This window comes from Falco peregrinus, chromosome 2 (assembly GCF_023634155.1).
Source record: "Falco peregrinus isolate bFalPer1 chromosome 2, bFalPer1.pri, whole genome shotgun sequence".
In the NCBI taxonomy this organism is placed as follows: Eukaryota; Metazoa; Chordata; class Aves; order Falconiformes; family Falconidae; genus Falco; species Falco peregrinus.
The window spans coordinates 40,651,889-40,674,492 of NC_073722.1; the positions used below are offsets into that span (position 1 = coordinate 40,651,889).

At 42.9% G+C, this 22,604-nt stretch overlaps 1 protein-coding gene across 9 annotated transcripts in view; it reads left to right on the forward strand.

The window, feature by feature from the left end:
- Nucleotides 1-22,604, forward strand: part of SLC4A11 (solute carrier family 4 member 11) — a 123,853-nt gene that overhangs the window by 79,351 nt on the left and 21,898 nt on the right. For all 9 annotated transcript variants that reach the window (XM_055796246.1, XM_027777175.2, XM_055796251.1 and 6 more), the window contains 7 exons: nt 1,988-2,111; nt 5,291-5,497; nt 10,568-10,652; nt 18,142-18,267; nt 19,023-19,136; nt 20,022-20,154; nt 20,465-20,538. In XM_055796246.1, coding sequence (XP_055652221.1) covers nt 1,988-2,111; nt 5,291-5,497; nt 10,568-10,652; nt 18,142-18,267; nt 19,023-19,136; nt 20,022-20,154; nt 20,465-20,538 — 863 coding nt within the window. The remainder of the gene's footprint in view (nt 1-1,987; nt 2,112-5,290; nt 5,498-10,567; nt 10,653-18,141; nt 18,268-19,022; nt 19,137-20,021; nt 20,155-20,464; nt 20,539-22,604) is intronic.

A 22,604-nucleotide genomic window follows, 5' to 3' on the forward strand; every position in this document is an offset into this window, starting at 1 on the left:
TTCTGCCATCTCTGAGATAGAAATGGTGTTCAAAATGCCCAGAAGGCCGCCTTTTTCCAAACAAACTAATCTGAGCTCAATTGCTGAGATATGAAAATGCTGAGAACAGCCATTTGCTGTTGGTGACCATTTCAGGTGGATGAAGGTGAGAGCGCTGAAAGTGTGGGACCACTTGAAGGTTCTTCCATTAATCTAAAGCCCAGAGTTCACATAGCTTCCTTATTGGCTTGTTGAACTGTTAACATAAGGAGGCTTGTATGCTGTCCAGACACAGCAGGATTGCTACGAGGTCGTTGATTTGCTTGTGAAAATCAGTGTTGTCTCTGCTACTTTGATCCCTTGGGAGCAAAGGACAAGAATTGTTGCGGATCCAGACTATGGGTTTAATTGAGAAGATAGCTTGCACTCTATTTTCAATTACTTTAGAAGGGATTTATTGCTAACCTTAGGACCTGCCTTGATCTTTCTTTCAAAGCTGATTTGAGTAGAAAAAGGACAAGGGGCTGTGGTGGAGGGGAGTTCGGAAATAAATTAAATACTGTCATCTGACTCATAACCTATATTGTTCTAATTAAGCTGTTTGGTTGCACTCAGACAAGTGCCTTTGTCTGAATTAATTTGTGTAAGTAGACTGCTTCCAATCTGTGATCAGGAAGTCAAACTCAGTAAGAAAATACTTGGTGGTGTGATTTTTTTTTTTTGTTTTTTTGCAAGTTATAAGATCATAATATAATGTGTGCCTGACTAGTACATCTCCAGCCAGAGATCTTCAGGAGTCATTACTGGAAAAACCTTTAGGGTGTGTGGGTGTGAGAATACATGTTAAAAGAAAAGAAATGGGCTAGGATTATGGAAGAGAAGTTAAAGGAGAGATGAATCTTTTTATCACAGAGGACTGTAAGCATGGGCTAGATGAATAAAAGGGAGCAAGCAGTCAAAGTGACTTTGAACGAGAAAAAAGGCCAGGGAGGGGAGGAATCACTCCAAGGTAGGAAAACATACTTCCGTACCTCTTTCAGTGTCGATATGTAAACCCTGTGTATGTATTTCACCAGTGCTTTTTAGAAGTATTGAGAAGTAGTAGGTAGCGTTAATGGGAACAGGATAGCTGCAGTCCAGGCTGGTGTTGGCCTCCAGCTGCAGCTGCACCAAGCCACTTTGCTCCTTTTTCAGAGTTTCCCAGCAGGAAAAATGATGACTACCCAGATCACAGCTCTGTTTCAATATCCCAGGGTGGAGACAAACCTGGTCTTTCATGGCCTCCAAAGATGATCTCTTTATTTCAAACAACTTGTTGCTAGTCTTTGTTTTGGGAGTCAAACAGCCATCGTGTGCCCAGCAGGGCTGGCTGGATTGCAGCCAAGGATTTCCCTCTGAGCAGTAATCCTGCCTGCTACAGTCTCTGTAGATCTTGAGCAAGGAGGTCAGCTTGGTTTCTATTACACACCTGTACCAGGAAAGGGAAAAATAACAGCTGAGAGCAAACAGGGGAAGCCAATCAAACAGATCTGCCCAAGGCAAAAGTGGAAATGTTGGTTTGGCACTTTGCCTTAATGTTTCAAAAAGCAATTTGGGAGATCGGGTGAAATGAAATGAAGTGTAAACTGCTTTCCACTAACATAAGTGGTGGTGGGTTTTTTTCTAAGAGGGCTTGTTTGTAGAAACTTCTGCAGCACTGCAAGTACTGGGTATGTTGCACTCTTGCTCTCTTGGCTGTTAAAAAGCAGGTGGAGGAAGAGGGAGAATACACCTTAATCTTGAAAGTTATTGCCTATAAAAACATGGATGTTGAATTCTACAGAAGTTAGCTGAACTGGGCTAACAGTCTTAAACAGTGACTTTAAGTTCCTTCAGAAGTGACCCTTGCACAACCAATAAGATTTTGTGTTTCTCAAAGTTTAAATGTGTGTTTATAAACCTTGCACACCAGGCAAGAGCATGTCATGTGTTGTAGTGCTATGCATAACAATGCCATCTTCCTTGACAGTTGCACTATAAAGTCCCTTCAGCGACGTCATGTTTGCATTAGCCGCCTGGAGAGGCCTCAGAATTGGGGTGAAAACTCCTGTGAAGTGAGATTTGTGATATTAGTCCTGGCTCCTCCTAAAATGGTGAGTATTGCATTCTTGTTTGCTCTGGTGCTTCAGAGGGTTCTCCCAAGTTTGCTTTTTCTTGGTCTCCTTCTAGGGTTAATGATAACGTATTATTTTTAAAACACCAGCGGATGTGAAAAGGCCTGAGATCTCAGCAGTTGTCAAGATGGTTTATAATAACAGTGTATGTGAGGGGTGGATTAGTCGGCTGTGCCCTCATCTCATACTGGGGAATGGCCTCTAGCCTGACTGGGAGGAGAACACTGCAGATTGTGTTAGCTCCCGTACACCTTTTGCTAGAGCTACAGCTGCGATGTGTGTATTACTCCACAGATTCCTCCCTCCAGCTTTACTGGTTTAGCTACTATTTGGAGAGTTAAGGGATGCTGTTTCTGGTTAAAGCCATCCTTGTGAAGGGCTCTTGCAAGTCTGCAGCTGATGCCCCACTGCAAAGGTCTGGGTTGACTTCCCAGCAAACTCCTGATGGGACTAACAGTTACACTGCAGGGTGGTTGAAGCAGGTGTAGATGGACTAATGTAACCAAGAGGAAGCTGTAGTTTTGTGAGCTTTATTGCAGTATGGGAACAAAACTATCTGGGAGCTGGAGTGCTTGTAAGGTCAGACTGTCTTGAGGTCCTTTGGGATGTGTTTTCATAGCTTTTGGCACTTTCAGCCACCAAGGTTAAAGCTCAAGGGTACTTACAGGTTCTTTGGTGTAGACAAGGCCAACAAATGCTGTAGTAGTACACATTCACTACAATATCGCGGGGTGCATCAAGGTTAATTGGGGATCACCATCCTGTCTTCCTAGAAAGCACTGGCTTGATCAAGATGGTGTGTTCTTCTAGCTAATGGGTTGAATGGTTCAAAGCTCAAGACCTTTTCACACTTAAGCTGGCTGTTTACACCTTGGGGCTACTAGGTCTGTGCTTCTGGGAGGTGCTGGAGAGGTTGGGGGACCTTGTCTGGAACAGGACATATCCTGATTCAATTTCCTGCTCTCAAATGCTGTCTGTGTGACCTTGGGACCTTCTAGTCTGGTTTGTCTTTCCCCACCCCCAGTCACCACCACCCTTGTTTAAATGGAAATACTGGTGTTTCCTTATTTCCCAGGATTTCTGGCAGACCTTTCCCAACTGAGAAGTTCAATGCTTTTGGCATAGATCTCAAACCCAACAGGCTGAAAACATATTGATGTTACTTACAAAAGCATCAGGCAAACAACTGAACCTGTGCGCAATTGCATTGATCTCTCTTTCATTGTATGGCAGTTTGCTTATCTCCGGCCAGCTACGTGCAAAGCACCCAGCGAACAGCTCTGCATCCGCTTGTATCCTGAAAGTTTGCAATTCCAATGGACAGCATCAAATTAAGGAAAGGGAGTGGAGGCCAAGCAGAGCTGCAGTTGCCAATATGCTTTTTATTTTAAATGAGTTTATCTAGCCAGCTCTAAGTACGCATTTCTGGTACAGCAGTTAAAATAATTAACTTGCTGACAGTAACAGATTAATTGAGCCTTTCTTGGGGAGGAAAAAAAAGAGCCCAGCAAATGGGCATCTGTTGTACTGAGAAATCCAGATCATTGGCCTTCTCCAGCATGGAGGATGTAAAAAAACCTTGAGTGCTTTTGCTCTAAACTGTTCATCTCTCTCTGGGAAAGCCAAGAAAGGGAGCAGCACTCGGCAGCTTGAAGACCCTTGCAGCATCCAGCCCAAGGACTACTGCTGCTTAGAGATGAAAGGAGAAGCCTCCCCTGTGATGGCAAATCCAGGCTGGTTCAGTCTGAAAGGACCAAGCTTATGAACTCTAAAAGCAATTCCCAGAGCAGATTATCTTCACTTAAATCCAAACCCTTTCCTAGAAACTTACACTTGCTAGGACATATTCAATTTATCTGAAGGAGCATTCCGAGAGTGTAGTGGAGGAGAGGTGGTAGTGTGAGTGATGACTTTGGGACTAGCGCAGTGCAACCTACGTCTCCATACCTCTGTGTCAAGCAACACTGAATTATTTGGTTGTGTTTATGAAAAAATTATTAATCTGCTTTGTTATGAATCCTGAAAACTAATTCAGATCAGACACATATGCTCACTACTACTTTTCACAGTAATGTGAGGAGCTTGGAGGCTGTCCAAAGGAGGGTGGTTGTTTGGGTGTCTCTAGCAGTTGCTGCATGAGTGTTGAGTGTAGCGAAGGTGGGTGGGTTAAAACTTGGCATCAAAAGGAGCTCTTAATGAGCTATGGTTCTACATAATTTTGCCTTGGCAAGTATCTTATCTGGCCTGACCAAAGTGGTACAAGCAGTTGAGCAGGTCAGGGTTTGTAGAGCTTGGATTTGGTGGGTTTGTGTAGGATTGGGGAGCTCAGTCTCATCTACCATTCCCTTTTTGTGTCTAACTTTCAAGGTGCTTGGAGCAATAGGAAAACCAGGCTTGGATGCTGTTGACACTGGGCCCTCAAAGCATCAGGCTTCTGGCTCACAGCAGTGTTAAAGCCTGCAAGGAGGCACTTGTTCCTTTTACATGTTTGCAAGTCTCCTGTCTCTTCACTAAATGCTTGGAAGATACAGAGCTGCTTGCGTGTGTGCACTCAGCTGCTTCTTTCCTATGCTTTCCTCTGTGCCAGTACTTTAGTAGAGAGCTCTAAATCTCTACTTGTGCTGCCAGAATTGTCCCAGAGAGGCCAGCCGAATTGAGTTTTAATGTTTAGAAAATAGGAAGCTGGTGAAGCAGATATGAACAATATTCTGTCTTTCAGAAGAGACATCAGGCAGCTTCTACCTGCAGGAACATTGACTACAGCGTCTTTCTGCTCCAGTAGCAGTAATGCTGAGATGCTGTAGGATACAAAGCCTTATTTGTTTAGTCTTAGCAGCCTTGAAGGGAGACCAGGGATGAAACGCATGCTCAGCATGATACAGCTTTGGATTGAGTCCTGGGAAGTTGATCAAGTAAGACTGACCAGTGCTTCTGGTCAGGGCCTGTGTGTTGATGCCTTCACAGGATCCTGCTGTGGTTGGTGTGTTCATCTGCAACAGCTTCTGCGTATGCTTTTCTTCTGCAGGTGTCTCTGGGGTCCTGGAAACCAAGTACCTGGCTCTTCAGATGGTGCCCAATGGGTAAATCAGTGAGTTTGCTTTCAGAAGTAAAAGAAAGTAGTTTTACAAGGTGTTTTTTTGCCTGTCTTTTCTGCTCAGAAAAGTACCAAAACGGCCACAGAAGTGGGCAGGACCTTTGCCACAATGTTTTCGGACATAACCTTTCGGCAGAAACTCCTAGAAACCAAAACAGAAGAGGAGTTCAAGGAAGCCTTAGTCCACCAACGCCACTTGTTGACGGTGGTGAATCAGAGACCCTCAGCGATGAGTGATGGGCACAAGTCACACAGTCCTAAGCCACTGAAGGTAAGGCTGGCCAACATCTGCCATGCACCTGCTTCAGTGGTGTCCAAATACATAAATGCAAGGGGTTTTGAATAAGGAGATGAAGCACTTGTGCTGCTTGCATCCATTGGGCTCTCCTAGCAAGCTCTCAGCACTGAGGTTTCCATGAATGGCTGATGTGTGTACATCTGCCTTCCTCAGCTGCTGCTGTAAATCTGAAAGAAAGAAAAACTCACCACTTCAAAGAGGCAGGTGCTGAAGGGGGATGCAGAGCAGTAGGGGCTTGAAATGGTTACAGGACTTTGATTCCAGATGCTTAGTCAAGGGTGGGATTAATGGATCACTGCATTGTGGGTCCAAGGTACTTAATCCTTACAATCCAAAGTCTCTGAAGGAAGCTGCCACTTGTCTTTCCTGCAGCCAAAAGACTTCTTGGCCATCTCTGCACGGTAATTTCACTTAGAAGTTGCTTGTCAGTATTTGGCCTGACTTCTCACTGTTTGATCTGTAGCTCTGTAAAATGTTACTTGCTTTGTACTTTAAAGTTTGAGGGAAATGCTGTAACCCAGCTTTCTTTTCTGGAATTTCCTGTGTATTGGTCATCACTTTGTTTTTCTGTTCAGAAATTCATTCTTTAACCAGACAGCATACCTGAAAAACAAAGTGTGCCATCTCTAGCTTGCTGCTCCTGTCCCTGAATTACAAATAACCTTAAAGCTTTGGGTTGCCTACAGTGCAGAAGCTGGTTAACTTAGCACTTTTTTTTTCCTGGAATACACTTAAAGGGTTTTTATCTGCACATCCAGAAAAGAGCAAAGCTCATGTTTTTCCTAGAGAATCCCCTTGCTTATAGGTAGTGCTTTGACCCCATACCTGCTCTTAAGTTTGCAGAACAAGTCCTGAAACCCTCTTTAAACCTAGGCTGTCCAGGCTGGTTGTATTCAGAGTAGCTGCAGTAATGTAATTTAGGTAAAGGTAGGTTTAACCCTTTGCACTTGGTCTTTCAAAGGAGTTTTTCTTAAAGCAGTTGAAATATCTGGCTCTGTCTTCTGCTAAACCTAGCCCTTTTTAAATGTCTGTAGAGGATTTTCTGCTCTGTGCTTTGGGTGAACAGGAGGGCTGGATGTAACACCGTGCTTATAGATAGATGTTGGCCCTGAGAAGTGGTGGTTCCTACTTGCCTTGCTGGGCAAGCAGCCTTGGCCAGGCAGACTTTTGATGGCTCTTGGCCAGTACTGTAGATAGTAGCGCTTGTTTCTCTAGCACTTGCTCTTGGCATTGACCGTTCTTGGTCTGGATTTGGTAAATTGTTGTTGTTAAAATGTTTTATCTTTCAGCTCTCAGGAGATGCAGCCTGTACAGTAGTAACTCTGCTTTCTCAGGTCTCTTGGAAGCAGCTGTCCCCCACCTTGCCTTGCCAGCATTGATCTTGAGAGCTAGGATGGAGTTTTCTTTTCCTGGCAAGCAAAGATTTGCCTGGAGAGATGAGACTGACTTGAGATTGTGGCCTGCATTCCTGAGTTCCTCTGAGAGGCATCTCCAGCAGTATCTCCTCCCCCTCTGCCTGCCCTGTGCAATAGTCTTCTAGAAGGGAAGCATTTAATATGAGCAAACACTCATATGAGACCGGGGTGTAATTTCAACCTGTAAGCCACCCCAGTGAAATAAACACCCTAATGTGGAGCCACTGTATTGTTACAAGGGAGCTCTCAGGAGGGTAAAGTCTCTTGGTAGCATAAAAATCTCTCCTGCCTCCCTTCTTCTTTTGGCCCTGCAGTGATGGGAGAGAAATGGGCCTCAAACGCTCTCTACACAAGTGGGTTTTTGCAAGTGCTTGTTTTTAGCTTGGCTAAAATCCTGAAGGGGACATGACAGTTGCATACATGCTGTGCCTACAGTGCAGTCACTTTGCTTTGCCTCATCTTAGAGGATTATTTAGGCAAGGCTACATACTCAGTCATAATTAAGTCAGATGCCTCAGTAAACAAGAAGATTTGAGGCTAATTGTGGTTTTATTCATGGAGGAGCCCCTAGCAGTTGTGATGCTTTCTGGCTGTGATTTTTGTGTCTGATACCTGTGTGGATTTGCTGAGAGGGCTGGGCTATGCTTGCTCAGCATCAGCAGATGGAAGAATAGTGTGTGTCCCTGGTTGTGTAAAATAGTCATGCACCCCTCAGTACTTCAGAAGAGGACTGAGAAAGGGTTGGTGGTGTTGGAGCAGATACTTTCTGTTTGGCTTTAACTGCTGTTAAGTGCTGGCTTAGCCTCTTCATTTAACACAAACAACAGTCACTTATAGCAAGAGACCTGGAGGGATTTGTAAAATGGCAATTGGAAAATTCATTAAATTCCTCTAATGTTTGTTTGGGGTTTTTTGGTGGGTTGTTTTTTGTTGGTTGTTTGTGGGTTGTTTTTTTTTTTTTTTTGGGGGGGGGGCAGGGGGAGAGGGGCTCCTTTTGCTGCTCTTTCCTCTCTCATGTATTAGGAACAGCATGGGCAAAGCACTAAAGGGACTTGCAGAAGAGGAGAATAAGGAGTCTGAAGGAGGATTTGGCGCTGGGTACCTGAGCTGTAGTTCCTAAAGGCTAATAAGCCTTGAGGTGTTGGTGGGGGGAAGCGGCTTTGGCCTCCTGGATAAGGCCCCTTGGTACCAGGTTAAATCAAAAAGACAGTAGGGCCATGAGAGAGGTGCCACCATGAATGGGAATGGAAAGCCAATGTGTCAGCCAAACTTGACCCACTGAAAGAGAAAGAAGTAGGGCACTGCAGTCCAAGAAATTCCCAGCACTGGGGTGTATGAGGAAGAATAAAACGTCAGCACTGTCCTTTCCAAGTCTTTTGGGAAACTTCACAAGGTGCAGGCTCAGAAGACAGCATGAGGCAAAAGCCTGACTGAAACATGTCTGGAGTACAGTTAGACAATGAATATGCATGGTGGATAGGTTGGGGGTTAAAACAAAAAAAAAAAGTGTGGTAGCTTCAGAGGCCAGTAAACTTGGTCTTTTATCTCCTCAGTGCAAGCAGAGTTGAGTATAAGGTTAGCAGAGCAGAGAGGAAAGCTAAGAGTAGGATTAGCCATACGGAAGAATTGACTTTCCCTGTTCTTAGCCACTGAGGTTTAGCTTGACATCCCCATGCCCCAGCCTAGCCTAAAATTGCACACGTGCAAGAAATAAGCACATGAAGGAATCAGGGGGTCTCAAACAATCTATTTGTCTCGGTGTGCCACGTAGGACAAGAAGTTAGGCAGTGCTTCTGTCTTCTCTGCGCACTTATTGCTGCCTGTGATCAGACATCGTGCATGAGTGCCCCTTCCCTCCCCACCCCAGGCCAGCAGCAAGCCTGTGGCTTCTTCCCCGGAAGATGAGATACCCTGAGCATCCTTTTCCCCATACTCACTGCAGCGAGACAAGTAAACATATTAGTCATTAAAGCTATTGTGATTCTCTGTCTGACTTGTGCCTTCAGGAATGTCTTTCTTGGGGAGGTGGGGGGGTGGAATTAAATTGCTTTTCAAGCGCATATGGCTTTGATGTCCAAATATGCCTCCAAATATGGCTTAAGCTCATAGCTTTTTCAGAAATGCTTAAAATACAAATGTTATGCTGGTGTCTGCTGAATTTCATCCTGATCGTTCAGGTCAGAGAGTTGAAACTGTCCTAAAGTAATACAGGTGTATTGGCAAAATGCAACAGGATTGACTTAAGTAGCTAAAATATGAGATGTCATAGTCACTGATAAGGGAGCTAATCCTTTGAGTTATCTTTTGCACCCCAAACCCTAGCGTTTGTCATGCCCTGTGTATTCCCTCTAAAGGGGAGTTTTTCTTATTGTGTTTTACCTATGGCTCTGATCTTCCAGCTGCTGCAAAACACTGGAGCCCTGTGAGAAAAGACAGAGTTGTGTGTAGTCTGTTGAACAAGCACTGTAGTGTCCTTTCTAAAGAAATACTTTTTATCAATTTCCACATAAACCAGCCAAAGGAAGATGTCCATGCTGTTTTGAGATGGTCTGTTGGTGTCAATTTTGGATCTATTATTTCCTGCCTTGCTTACAGTTTGTAGCAGAGGTCATAAGTCTTCTGTGTCTGGTTCTGTAACAAACATGCAAAATGTTTTAGCTGAGACAGCTGGGGTAATTAGCTGTATAAGGTGCATCTGATTTTCAGAGTAATACATATACTCTGAGCTGAGGATAACAGGGAAAAATCTGGCAGGTGCCTCATTTGCAAGTGTTGCCTACTCTGATGCTTTCCATGTGCTTTCTGTAAGGATGTAGCTGTGAGAATTGGGAGGCTGTAAGTCAATAGCAGCTGTTGCATGTTTCTGAAAAGCTCCTTATTGCCTGTGGTGAGCATCAGATTGTATAAACAATCATACTGTAACTTGCAGGCCCCTAAACCAGAAATAAAAGGGAACATGTTGAGTTTTTGGAACCCTCTCACAAGGATCTTAATATCTTTCAATGGGCAGAAATTATGGCTTGGTTATGTGAAGTTATTAGAGCTTTTTCCCTTTTGGTGGAGTTTGAGGTGTAGATGGTCTTAGTTCCCTTATTACATCTATTTGAGGTTTCCCTTTCTCATGGCAATGCCAGGGAAGGTAGCACTTGCTGGGGATCCCTTTTCAGAAGCTTCATGTAGATTTGGGGGTAGTGGTTTTGGGGTGTGTGTTTGTGGTGGCATCTAAAGAAAAAAAATTTGGCTAGAGGGGTGGGAAGGGCATCTCTGACCTGTTGTTCAACCCCAGGGTACCCAAGGTCTAATCCTGCTGTTGGCCAGGGTGTTTTCAGTGGGTCACACTGCATCAGCTCCCTCACCTGCAAAGCAGGGATGCCGATATGAATGGGAGGGGGAAAAGGGAAGGAAGGGAGGAAAACAGGGTGGTCTTGGGGGATTTTCTCTCTTACAATGCTTTTGAGGATATAAATTGAAGTGTGAAGAGTTTATTTTTATTATCATTACAAAATCTGATTTGAATGCCCTATTCAAAATGACCAGTTTTGCTCCTATCAGTATTGAATAAGGAGGTTAATCTCTTTAACAATACATGAGCCTTTAAACTGACACAGCACTTCCTTCCTTTCTTTAGTTGCATGAGTTTCTCAATATTGGCAAGGGGATTTCTGATGACATTGCGCGAAGATTTCCAGTGTACGCTTTGGACTTCACTGATGGTATGTTGGCCAATGTTTATGAAAGCATTGGCCCGATTTTGAATTTTTGTGATGCAATGTCCTGTTTACAGTGTGCATTGAATGTGTTCTTTGATACGTGTAATAGCTCTCTTATTTCATATTTAAAGGAATATTTTGATAAAAGCCTATGAATAGGCATGGTGGCACACTATAGATGAGAATCTTGCAGTGTTCCCTTAATGAAGATGCTAGCTGTATGTATATGAGGAGTTTAATTTTTATTAAACAATGAGGCAACTAAATAGATTGATTATTGTTGTGTGTAGACACAGATCACCTTATTGCAACCTAATTAGTCAGCACTGGCCTAATAAGCCCTTTCTGCTGTCTTTGCAAGCCAGCTTCAATAGTGATTATGGTGATGCTGTGGGAGTTGAAAATGCTTAAGCAAAATCTGAGCTGCAGTAACTTCAGCTCAGTGCTTTTAAAAACAGGATATAGCTTGTCTGCTGTAGCCAGATCACAGGAGCAGCAATACAGTGTTTATATTGAGCCTCAGGTTTTGGGCTTTATATAGCTCCCACAATGGCATTGTTGGTTTTAAGAGTCACTTTCTCCTTTTTTGCTTTCAAACTTTCACTTTCAGAGATTTTATTTTTTTTTTAAAGGCTTCTAAGTCTTCAGGGCATACCATGATTACAGCGCTTCAGCCTGACATCAAAACATGTTCAGTTTCTTGTAGCTTATTGGGGAGTTGGCTAATGTATTCACATATTAAACCCAGAAAATTTGCATATAAAATAAAGATGTAGAGTGTAGGCAGGGAGAGTCTCGGGGCTTTGTCAGACATGTTTCTGCTGTTAAATCCTCCTTAGCTCAAGCTACAGTGTCCCAGCCTTCCCCACTGCACCGCTGCTGATGGTGCTCTCCCCTGGAGTTGGCATAAGAAAATAAGATGCATACCCGAGCCCCGTTATGCAGACAAGTATTCTGGTGCAAAGCCACCCTCCACAGCAGCCTAAGCTTGAGAGCAAGCATGGGCAGAGTCCTTCACTGCGTTTCAACAAGATGGTCACTACCAGCAGAGGAACATAGCAATCAGCTGTTGGCTGCTCGGCTGAAGATGCCATGTGTTTGGGGGAGTTGCCTCCTACAAAGATCCTTGTCTAGGAATGCTTCATCCACTATGATGCGTGTTGTGGTTAGTGGTATCTACTCTGCTTGAAAGAAAAAAATGAGATGAGATGCCAGCTTAGCACAGTAGAGTGCTGGGTGCTTTCTGCAAGTGTGTTAATTGCTGGGATTAAACTGCTTTTCAGGAGCCTTGGGGTGATGGAAGGGCAGGCTCTCTTTGAAGCCAAGCTAATGCTATATTCTCTGGGGATTTGGGGGTATGTTGAGGACAAAGGGGACAATAAATTGTTTTCAGGGTAGCAGCAAGGATTATGATAAAACAGGAAAAAATATTGTGGCATGTGCATCATTGGCACCAGATCTGGTCGGGGGCTTAAACTCCTAATCTGGACGCCTCTGCAGTTGGTTCAGGACACTTCAGTTCTACGGCTGTGGCTTTGTAGGCTGTCAAAGTCTGACCCTTCATTATAAAGGGATACTAAAGCACTTCAGAAGGAAAGTGCGGCAGAAGCACCTTGTGGGGACCCACATGCATCTCAAGGCAGTGCAGTGACTGCTGTGGCTGTCAGTGTTCACAGGCACAAAAGCATCATGTGATGGTCCTGTAGCCAACTTCGGCTGCCAGCAGATTTGGAAATTCATTTCAGTGTCCACGATCTGGCTCTGCATGCATCCGAATTAACCTGTGCATGCTACCTATCAGCCCTGGGTCTGTCAGCTGTAGTTAATCTGCAAGCTTTCTGTGAACTCATGTACATGGCAGATCAGGCTTGGCCTAAACAAGGTGCTGGGATTGACTAGTTTGAAAGAATTGTTCCCTTGGGTGCATTTGCCCTGAGTGATGAAATACTGTCATAGTGAGAATCCAGCATTACAAACATTCCAGAAAAATGGTTTTAGTATGAAATGAAAGTATATGTTAAAAACTGTCCATGCATTATTAAACAATTTCTGGAGAGTGGAAGATGCAGAGATGAGCCAAGTCGAAATTCAAGAACTACTGCAGCTCAACTGTGAAGTACTCACCTTAGGAGCAGTTGTGCCCTTTCAAATAGGATATGAGGAAAGGAGGAATTTTTTTAAAAAAACCTATATAAATATATTAGCATGTGCCATTTCTTCCCAGAAACCAGAAATTAGGCTGAATTCTTTAAGGATTTGCATGGAATGAAAAACAGATGGAGCATAAAGCATCTGCCATAAACCACCAAGACCGAAGGTGATCAGGAATGTGAAATTCCTGGACCATCTCAAAGCAGCAGTGTACCAGAACATTGGGGATTTGAGCTATCCAAGTATCTGTGCTCCAGACAACCACGTGTGCATCATCAAAGAGATCTGAATTACAAAGATGCCTTTTTTCCAAATGGTTGGAGTCTCTAAATCCTCAATCTGAGAAGCATCCTGGGGTTTTGGTTTAGACAGATAAACTGATTAAGGACAGGGTGATAAATAAGGCTTTTGTAGGGCCAGCAAATGTTTTGCCAGTTCGACTTTTTTGGAATTGGTAGTCTTTACACATTACACAAAGCTGGCAATTAAATTACCTTTAACCATCATGATTTGGGAGAAGAAATAAAGGAAACATCTTTCTCTTTCTCCTTTTTTCTTCCAGATTAGCAATCAACTTTAGGTCTGCTTTGGATTGTGAAGTCTTGTGCATCTTACTTAATGTGCAAGGATCAAGGAAGAATTTTCTAAACTTTTTTGGTCCGGGGCTTTAGTGATATGGTTGGTTTGTAATAGGTGTCTTCCAGCAGGGCCAACTGAAGATGAACTGGATAATGTTGAGCCTAGGAACACCTGTAACTTCCCTTTTAATTTAGGATTGATACAATTTGTCATCTAGTCTCCTTTTAATGACTATAACCTCTGTTTATGGGATTCTGCTTTCTTAAAAAAAAAAGTTTGTACGGAACTTCATCCTGATCTTGTCAAGTAGGCTTAAACACGTGTATCGATATTATTACTCTTTAAGACAGTCAGACCATAGCAGCTTCTTGAATTTTTTTGTTTGTTTGAATGAAGGAGGGAATTCTGCCTGGACACAGCTACAAGTTTCCTGAAACCCCTTAAAGTTGTTACCCTTATCCCTCAGTGTGTATTTTCTGGTACCGCACAGAGGAATAAATACTTAACAGAGGTAGCACCTGGAGTGCCTGGGAGGAAATAGGAGGTGCTTGAGATTTTTATGGTGAGCTTTTCTGTGTTCTGCCATATCCCTTTGCTTCTTGGAGAGGCAGGTGGTGAAGGGGAGAGAGGAGAGCTGAGATTTATTCTGGTTTCCCCCTCTTTTCCTAGACCTGTGTCCTCAGAACACAGCTGTGGTGGGTGGATAGTTCAGCTGGAGATGCAAATTCCTCCCTGTCCTTGGTCCTGCAGAGGGTCCCTAACCAGCTCCTGAGAGTAAGGCAAGCACATCTGCTGGCAGCATCCTTGGGATTTGGTAGTGGTGTTTTGCAGGAGGAATGCAGGCATGCTTAGAAGGAAGGCTTGAAGGTGCTGGAAAAATAGGATTGGAAGGTGAAGTTTTGTGTTGCTGATTGTCTAAGATATCACTGGGCTTAAACCTGCTAAAATGTTGACTGTGGACTGATTGTGGCACGTGCAAAATCTTCATTGACTCTTGCCTGGTTGCACTGGCCGCCTTGTTTGGCAGGATTACGTTCTTGAGGGAGGAAAATAATAAAAGAATTGCAGATAGGCTTTTCCCCTTCTCTTACTGCTCTGCTGCCCTAGGTTAGGTGGTGGGGTAGCTCCTGAATCACTCTGCAGCCCTTCATTCCTAAATATCAGCTGGATGTAAAAGTTCAGAAGCCACTTGAAGACTGACTTGTTGGATGCTTTGGGGCACCGTGACCTGAGTTGCTTTTGAAGTCTCTTGTTGTGTCAGTGGTGGGTGGGAATGCATTAAAGATGCATAAAAGCATCGTGTTTTGTCTGTGGATGTTTCCTTCCAAGAGTCTAGCACTTCATGGGGAAATGGGCTGAAAGAAGCAATAGAAAGGAAAGCTGTGAGCCCTTGGTTTGTTTCTTCATACTTCTCTATTCTGAGCATATGCTTGGCTTCTCTGCTCCAAAATTGGTAAGACTGGATTTCCTTTTCCAGTTAAGTTCTTAGTCTCATTTGTACTGTTCATAGGACTTTAGGGAAGATTCGTCTTCTGTTCATCTTCAGAAAATTGGGCAGAGTCCAGCAGCTATTAAAATAAGTGAAAGCCCAGCTTGAGGGCATTAGCAGAAGTTTGCAATCCTTTGAGTTCTTATGGCTCAAAACCCATGAACAGAAATCCTTATTGTGTGTTTTTACCATTCAAAGGTGACTTTTTTTTTCTTCTTTTAAATCGTGGCTTAAATAGACACATCCTTGCTGCTGTGTTGCAGATTATTAGAATTAAACTTGTTTTTCATCAGATATTTCAGGGAAGTGGGAAGGAACATTAATAGTCAGACATTTCATAGAATGTCCATCTGTCTCAATTTTGATTCAGTAAATGTACAATTAGTAGTCTTAAGGAGCTATAGTCCCAGTCTCTCGGTCTCTTGGTCATTAGCTTGTTGATGCAGAATACCAAGCAAAGTGAGGCCAGCAATGGTGCAGTTTTTCTGTAAGTCTAACCTTGTCTTGAAAAACTTTGACATTTCAGAAATTCAGGTAAGCAAAATAGAACTGTCATGTTGATGAACGTGACCTGCTTCCCATTTCAATGTGTAGATGTACCTTAATTTCAAGGGATTGCTTCTGTAAGTCACTACTCAAATCTCACAGCTGGACTGAGAGTTGATTTTCTGCTACAAATTTACATTGTGCAGTTGGAGTGACACATTTTTTCAATGGCTTTATGAGCCCGCTGCAGATGAAATGCCATCATAATGCAGCCCACCTTCTTTTAAGTGAAGTAATGTCAGTCCATGGGTTGCAAATAGACCCTGAAAATGTTTAGCCAGATGTTGCCTTTAAAAAGGCAAAAGGTAAATAGTGGTTAATACCGGATTTTAGTGTTTGTCTTGGGTGAATCTGAATGAGGAGGCAGTATTTGCTCATTACTTTAACTGCAATTAGAGGGTGATTAATCATGTTTGTGAAAGACTATGTTTAATGTGATGTAGTTTTTGTCTCCATTGTGAAGCGAATTTAGCTGCTCAACAGAAGGGATTCTTTGCTCCTTGCATCTCATCCGGCTGATTATGGACTAAAGTACTGCTTGGTACTGGAAGTCTTGGACCCAGCCATGATGTGATGTAAGGACCTCCACATCAGCAGGACTCCTGCTGCTTGCTTTGCAAGGATCGAAGCTGAAACTAAAAGCTACGCCTGAGCTTTTGTGATGCTCTTCAAGGCTTCTTCCTTCCTTCTGCCCTCTCGTACCATGGTTTATCTACCTGAAAGACAGAAAGCACCTCCTCACTTATGTCTCTGCTCAGCAAATGAGCCTTTTTTAGTATCAGTTCCTTCTCTGGTCCTGGTTGCCTGTTGTCTTATAAATGATTTCAAAGCTTCAAAGATTCCAAAAAGTGGTGTTCTGGAGTGGTATGGAGTCCTTTGAACAGGGATGTGACCACCTCTACTTATAAAACCACCAGGTTGTCCACTGTTTGCCCTGCCAAATCTTTCCATTTCTCTAAAGGTCTTGGGTGCTTGGGAGTATGAGGTAGGAGCCTGCAGCTGCAGGACGCAAGATCACATGAGAAAGCTTCATCTGCAAGAAGGAAATTTCAGGCCTTTTGGTTGCCAAGAGTGGTCAAGAATGTGGTCTGTGGTTTCTGAATCTTCTCAGTAAATAGAAAAGAATCTGCCTTGAAACAGCTAGGCCTGTGGCTCCTGGAAGGTCAGGCTCATATTTGTGTGCTTGAGATGTCTCTTGTTAGGTTTTAGCCCCTGCCCTGTTTTTTTGAGGATGCTGAGCATCAGAATTCCTGTTTCCTTTTTGTGTCTGTTCCTCTTGTGTCTGTGAAAAGGAACCATCTCAAGGTGTCCTTTTATTCACGTGGCTGCCTGTTCATTACACATCATCTTTGATTTTTGGTTTTCGCATCTTCCTCCTCTCCTTATCTCTGCACTGCAAATGATGCAGAAAACAGATGTAGATAAGATTCCAAAGTCATTGAACGATTGGGGGTTTTTTGTTGTTTTTTGGTTTCGTTTTTTTTTTTTCATTCCAGTTAGTCTGTTGTGGCAATGTCCAGCTTTTCTTAGTGCTGCATCAGCTTGTCTAATGCAAAGCCCCTCCCTTCTCCAATTCAACTCATTGGCTCCCTTGCCAAGGGACTGATGCTTGCAAAAGGTTAGATGACATTTGGGAGCTTAGGGGCAGATGCTTGTGTGGGAGTTCACTGCTCAGGGGGCTTACAGAAAGAGGAACTGGGCAACTCCAATCTTGTCCAAATGTCTTACAGCAGAAGCGCCATCAAGGATGGTGGCACAGGCAGGTTGAAGGCTGTTTCAAGGTTTTCGTTGAAAAGGCTCTCTGGCGTATCATCTCTGAAGAGGTGGTTTTGTGGAAAAACTTCTGCTCTTCTCAAGCAATATCAGTCGTTGTCATCTCTCATCCTTTCTCTCATGTGATATGAGCTCACTGGGGATGGACATCAGCCTGAAAACAGGAAAGGGAAGGGAAGCTACTTCAGAGGCCCTTAAATTCATATTATGACACTTTAATTCTCTTTCTGGCTGCTTTTGTTTTGGCCTGGTGTGTTTTTTCCGATGGAGATGAGAGGGGATGAGTGGATGGAAAAGAAAAAAAAGCCATTCTTTCAGAAGGTATTTTTTTAAAGCAAAACCCTCAATGTACGCATTCCTGACCTCTTGTGCTATTTGTTTTTGTAAGTCTGCTAGCACTAATTGGCTCAGCATAGCATATTATTGATTCAAGCCTATAACCTCAGATTTCTGCCTAGGGAAAAATGAAGTGCTTCATGTTCTCCTGTGCAAGGCATCATAAGTTGCAAAGACAAGTGATCATCGTGAAGCGCATTAGGGGCATAGTCCAGAATAAAAAAGTCCTATAAAGCTGGTATGAAAAAGGCAGGGAATTAGGGGGTTTATAAACCCTAAACTTACGGTTTCTGCTTTGATCCTCTTCCAAGCTTTTGGGGCTGGCAAAACTGAACAAAAAGCTTCCAGTATTTCCTGTTCTGATGATGCCAGAAACGTCTCTTGAAGCAGTCTGTTGGCATGTTGGTGCTTCTGGTCCAGATGAAAAAAAGAGCATGGATGTACAAAATCAAATGTTAAAGACCTACCTATATGTTTAAGACTAAAGTGTGGACTGAACTTCTACTTCGGCCTTTCAACATGAAAAGAACTAATGGTACATATGGCTGATTTGAGTAGAGTTTCAAAGGTTTACAGATGGTCACTATTAACTTGACTTTTGTTTATGGTTTACACTAGGTATTATTGGAAACAACAAAGCTATAGGAAAATACATCACAACTATGATCTTTCTGTATTTTGCCTGCCTCCTTCCATCCATTGCATTTGGGTCACTCAATGATGAAAATACCCGAGGAGCTATTGGTAAGTTTATCAGTTTTGTGCATCTGTTGTAGGATTCCATGTATTCAAAGTTAATAGCTCTGGTCACAGAAGGTTTTAGTAGTTTTTATTTACTGAAAAAAACCACAACTGAAGGTTTTTCTAATTGTTGATGTTCACGACTTTCTCAGAAGACTAGGAAAATTGAACACTACTTTAAATGGTTATCATCTGACTTGGACTGGTACCATTACCTGGTACTGTATTTTTAAATGATGCTCGCTTTATAATGATGTAATTATGTTCCAGTTTTTTCCTAGTACAAGTTCCTGTGCTTTTGATTTTAATTTGATTGCCAGTATCCAAACCACTGGTATAGCAGATGATGCTTTGCTCTATCCCAGTTATGGCCCTGAAGCAGTTCCTACTGTTGTTACAGTTCATAGGTGTCTTAGTCAAAATCTTGTCCTGAAGGCCTCCACAAACACAGGTTATGTTTTTATAGCTGTTTAAAATAAAACAAATATATTAAAAAACAAACATAAACCCCCCAAAACCAAACCCAAAAAAAAAGCCCTCCTAACTTTCACAGTTCAGCATCTGGAAACCTGGTGGCATCCTAAATTATTGGTACAAGCTTCCTGGTGAAGGGTCGCTTTCTTGCTTTCACAATGTCTTACCTCTATACCCTCTAAACATTGCTCTTGCTCATTAGTGGTTGGCTTCTATGCCCTGTGAATGCTCCTTGGTCAGGGAGGTGTGGGCTAAAAACCCTGTTTGTTCCTAACTACTTGTAGATGTGCAGAAGACAATCGTCGGCCAGTGTATTGGAGGGCTGCTTTATGCGCTTTTTTCGGGGCAACCTCTAGTTGTACTCCTAACTACAGCTCCTTTAGCACTCTACATTAATGGTAAGTTTATTAAACATGTACATCAGGGGAATTGTGTGATTGTAACTGGCAGAATGGGACCTTGTACTACAACCTTGCAATCCTGTTAGAGCTTTAGTTGTGTATTTTTAACTAAAACAATATTAAAGGGCTGCTTCTGGTGCAGAGGGAAAGGGAAAGAATTTGATTCAGATATAATAAAAATTGGTTTCTAAAGGAATCATTTCACATAGAAAAAAGTTTCATAAGAAGAATGAGCATTTCTGCATCAAGGAGGAAATCTTTTCCTTCTAATGGTTTTCTCATGCTGCATTTAACCAACTTGAGGATTAGAGCCTGAGGTAAAGTTTTTTGCTTGGTGGTTTTTTTGATTGGTCTGTTAAGCTGTGATGAATCGCTTTCCAGTTACAGCTGCAAGATGATATTCCTGAGCCAGAGGTGTAAATGAGCCAACTCAATATCTGTAAAAACTATCAGATGGGCTATCACAAGCTTGAAAGGTTGAAGACATGAGGTTTTGTTACCAATGCAGTGACTGCATACACATGGTGCAAAAGCATGTCTTGAGATCCCTTGTTCAACAGCATCCCAAAACATCAGCAAAAGCAAATTTCAAGGGCTGATTTTTGGCCTTGATCCCTAGGAAAAATGCTTTGAGCAGTGTGGGAGACTATTTTTCCCAAGTGCTTCTCCCCATTTCTAGTGGGGGAAGGGGGCAGGGAAGGGGAGAGGACAGTTTGGGTTAATCCAGTGTTCATCTGGGAGTGTAACAGGTTTAATGGTATCTGCCATAAGTGCATTGGGGCAAAGTCTTGACATTGGTTCTTTTTGCCATCAAGCAGATGGGAATCACAGAGTGGCCATGACAAAAATTTAATCTGACACGTGAATGCTTCATTTTTGCAGTCATCCGAGGAATCTGTGATGACTACAACTTGGATTTCAGTGCTTTCTATGCCTGGATTGGACTATGGAACAGCTTTTTCCTTGTGATGTATTCCCTCTTTAATTTCAGTCTTCTGATGAAGCTCTTTAAAAGGTAGCTATTTTTAAGAAGTCATATTTTGATCAGATTATTCAGCAAATGGAAAAATTATACATTCCACAAGCTCCTTAATTACAAACTTGCCACAAAATGTATTTTGTGAGATGAGGCTAGTATCATTTCAGCTTATTGTTCCAGCTTGAAAGAAGCTTTAAAATATTCACTGGATTTTGTTTCTTGAGTTGGAGTCTAACTAAAATTGGTATATTTTCATGTAAATGAATGATTACACTGATTTGCCTTTGAATGGAGTTGAACGCAGACTCTGCTAATGGCTATATTAATTCCTGGGATTTTTCCACAGGTCAACAGAAGAAATAATTGCACTTTTTATATCCATCACTTTTGTGCTTGATGCCTTCAAAGGCATTATTAAAGGTAAGCCTTGTAACAATGTTTTACAGTGTAGATCTCTCTCAGCTTCTTTGTCAAAGGGATTGTCAAACAGAAGTACAAGGTGCAAATATGCATGATGTTTGCTTGTTCCATGTTTGTTCAGGGTCTTCAGGGGAAAAAAAAATCATTGTGTGAGACTGAAGCAGCCCTTTGTCAGCAGTTTACCTGGATATGCAGAATTTCTATCAGGTCTAATTTCAGTTAGCAGAGATAGGATTAGTGTCTTAAATTTTACCAAATGGAGAAGCCATAATAGAGTTACTGTGAAAGTCTTGTCCTGATACCAGTCTCTTTGAGTGGTGCTGGCAAAAAATTATCCAACTTAAATGCAGTGTCTCTAGATCTCTTTCCTTGCCACATTATTAAAACTACATGGAGGGGAGCTGGAAGATGGGTTGGGATCGCCCATTCTTACATGAGCTCTGAGACCCTTCTTGAATGGCAGTGTAAGGACTTCAGTGCCTTCCAGCATGTTCCTAAAGCAGTTCTCCCTTTCTAGCCCCTTGGTTCCCATTTCTGACTTAAGTTCTAGGTGAGTATCCATGAGCAGCCTTGGAGTTTGACAGGTTTCTCTGGCACCTTTCTTCCTCCTGATCAGGACTGGTAGGAGGTATTTGTGAAGGTGAAAGACGTTAGCAGAAATGTCATATGAATGGCAAGCTTTCTGCTCATTGCAGCGGAGCTGGCCAAATCTGCATTCCTAGTTTTTTATGACCTACTGTCCCACAGCCCCATGTTTAGGCTATCCTTTGGAATCCTCCTGGACATACCCGAAGCATACTGAGCATGTCCCTTGTTTTCAAGATTCTCAGGCTTGGCTCGTTATGGTGTCTTGCATGCAAGGAAAACACCTTCAAAGAGCAAGTTTGACACTGCAAAGCAATTTGAAGTGAGATACACTCCTTCACTGGGAATCCTTAATTTGACTCCTTGGGCATATGCTTTGATTGTGCAATAAAGAGGGTTATGTTTTTCCTCTGCAGAACACCTGGATCTTTCAAATATCCTGCTTAGGCAAAGCTCAGTGAAGGAGAAGGTGTTCTGGGATGCTTTGCTTTCTCCTTGCTCACTATGTAGCTCTGAGCTTTGCTTAATGTGTGCCGTGTTCTGGAAGCACGGGACATTCTCCCTGTGACGCTGAGGTGTTCCTCAACAGAGCATTCAACTTCTCTGTAAATATTAGCAAATGTTCACAGTGCTTCTGTAGCAGAGAGCTGATTTATCATAGAAGGGGCATGGTGTGCAGGTTAAAGCTACAGAAATCATCCATCGATCTCTGCTGCCAGACTTCCAGGAATGTGCAAGTAATACCTCAGTGTATTGCAGTGGGGACAGGAGAGGATCCTGGAGGTTAGCCTAATTAGTGGATTAATGTAATTCTCCCTTGTACTTGGGAAGGGCTGAATTTATAGCAACAATGGTAATAAAATCAAACCAATGCTCTACTCATTTGCCAGCTCATGTTGGCTTCAGCTGCATCTGGGAGTGTTCAGCAGATGGGACCCCAGGTCCAGGCATGTTCCCAGATGCAGAGATGCACTGATGCTGGCAGGCACAGACTTTAACAGTCTCAGGGCTCATATTTAAACACATGACACCAGTGCAGTTCCTGGCCACATGCTCGTCTTTCTTCTTCCACTCCTGTTCTGTAGCAGGAGGTGAGGGATGCTGCTGCCACCACCACCTCCTCCCACTTAAAACTTCTGTTGAGCAGTAGGAAGAGTAGAAAGAGAAAGCTGGTCTCTTCTCCATGCTGTTAAATGTGTTTTGGTAATGGCTAGCCAGATGACAGAACTTTGGGCTTCCTTAGTGCTGGTGGACATGCTGCTCTTGCTCAGATATGTTTTCCTTAGTCTGTTCATAGCCTTGATACTATTTTTTTTTTTTGCAAGATACTTGTACGTGTGCAGGAAAGAAGTGGGTGTGTGTGTGCAATATTGTACAAAGGAATCAAGTCATGTGCATTCACACTATCCCGGTGACACTGTTTTCACTGTGTGGCCCAGCCACCGAAGCTGTGTTTGTTTGATCTTGACATCTGCGCTCTG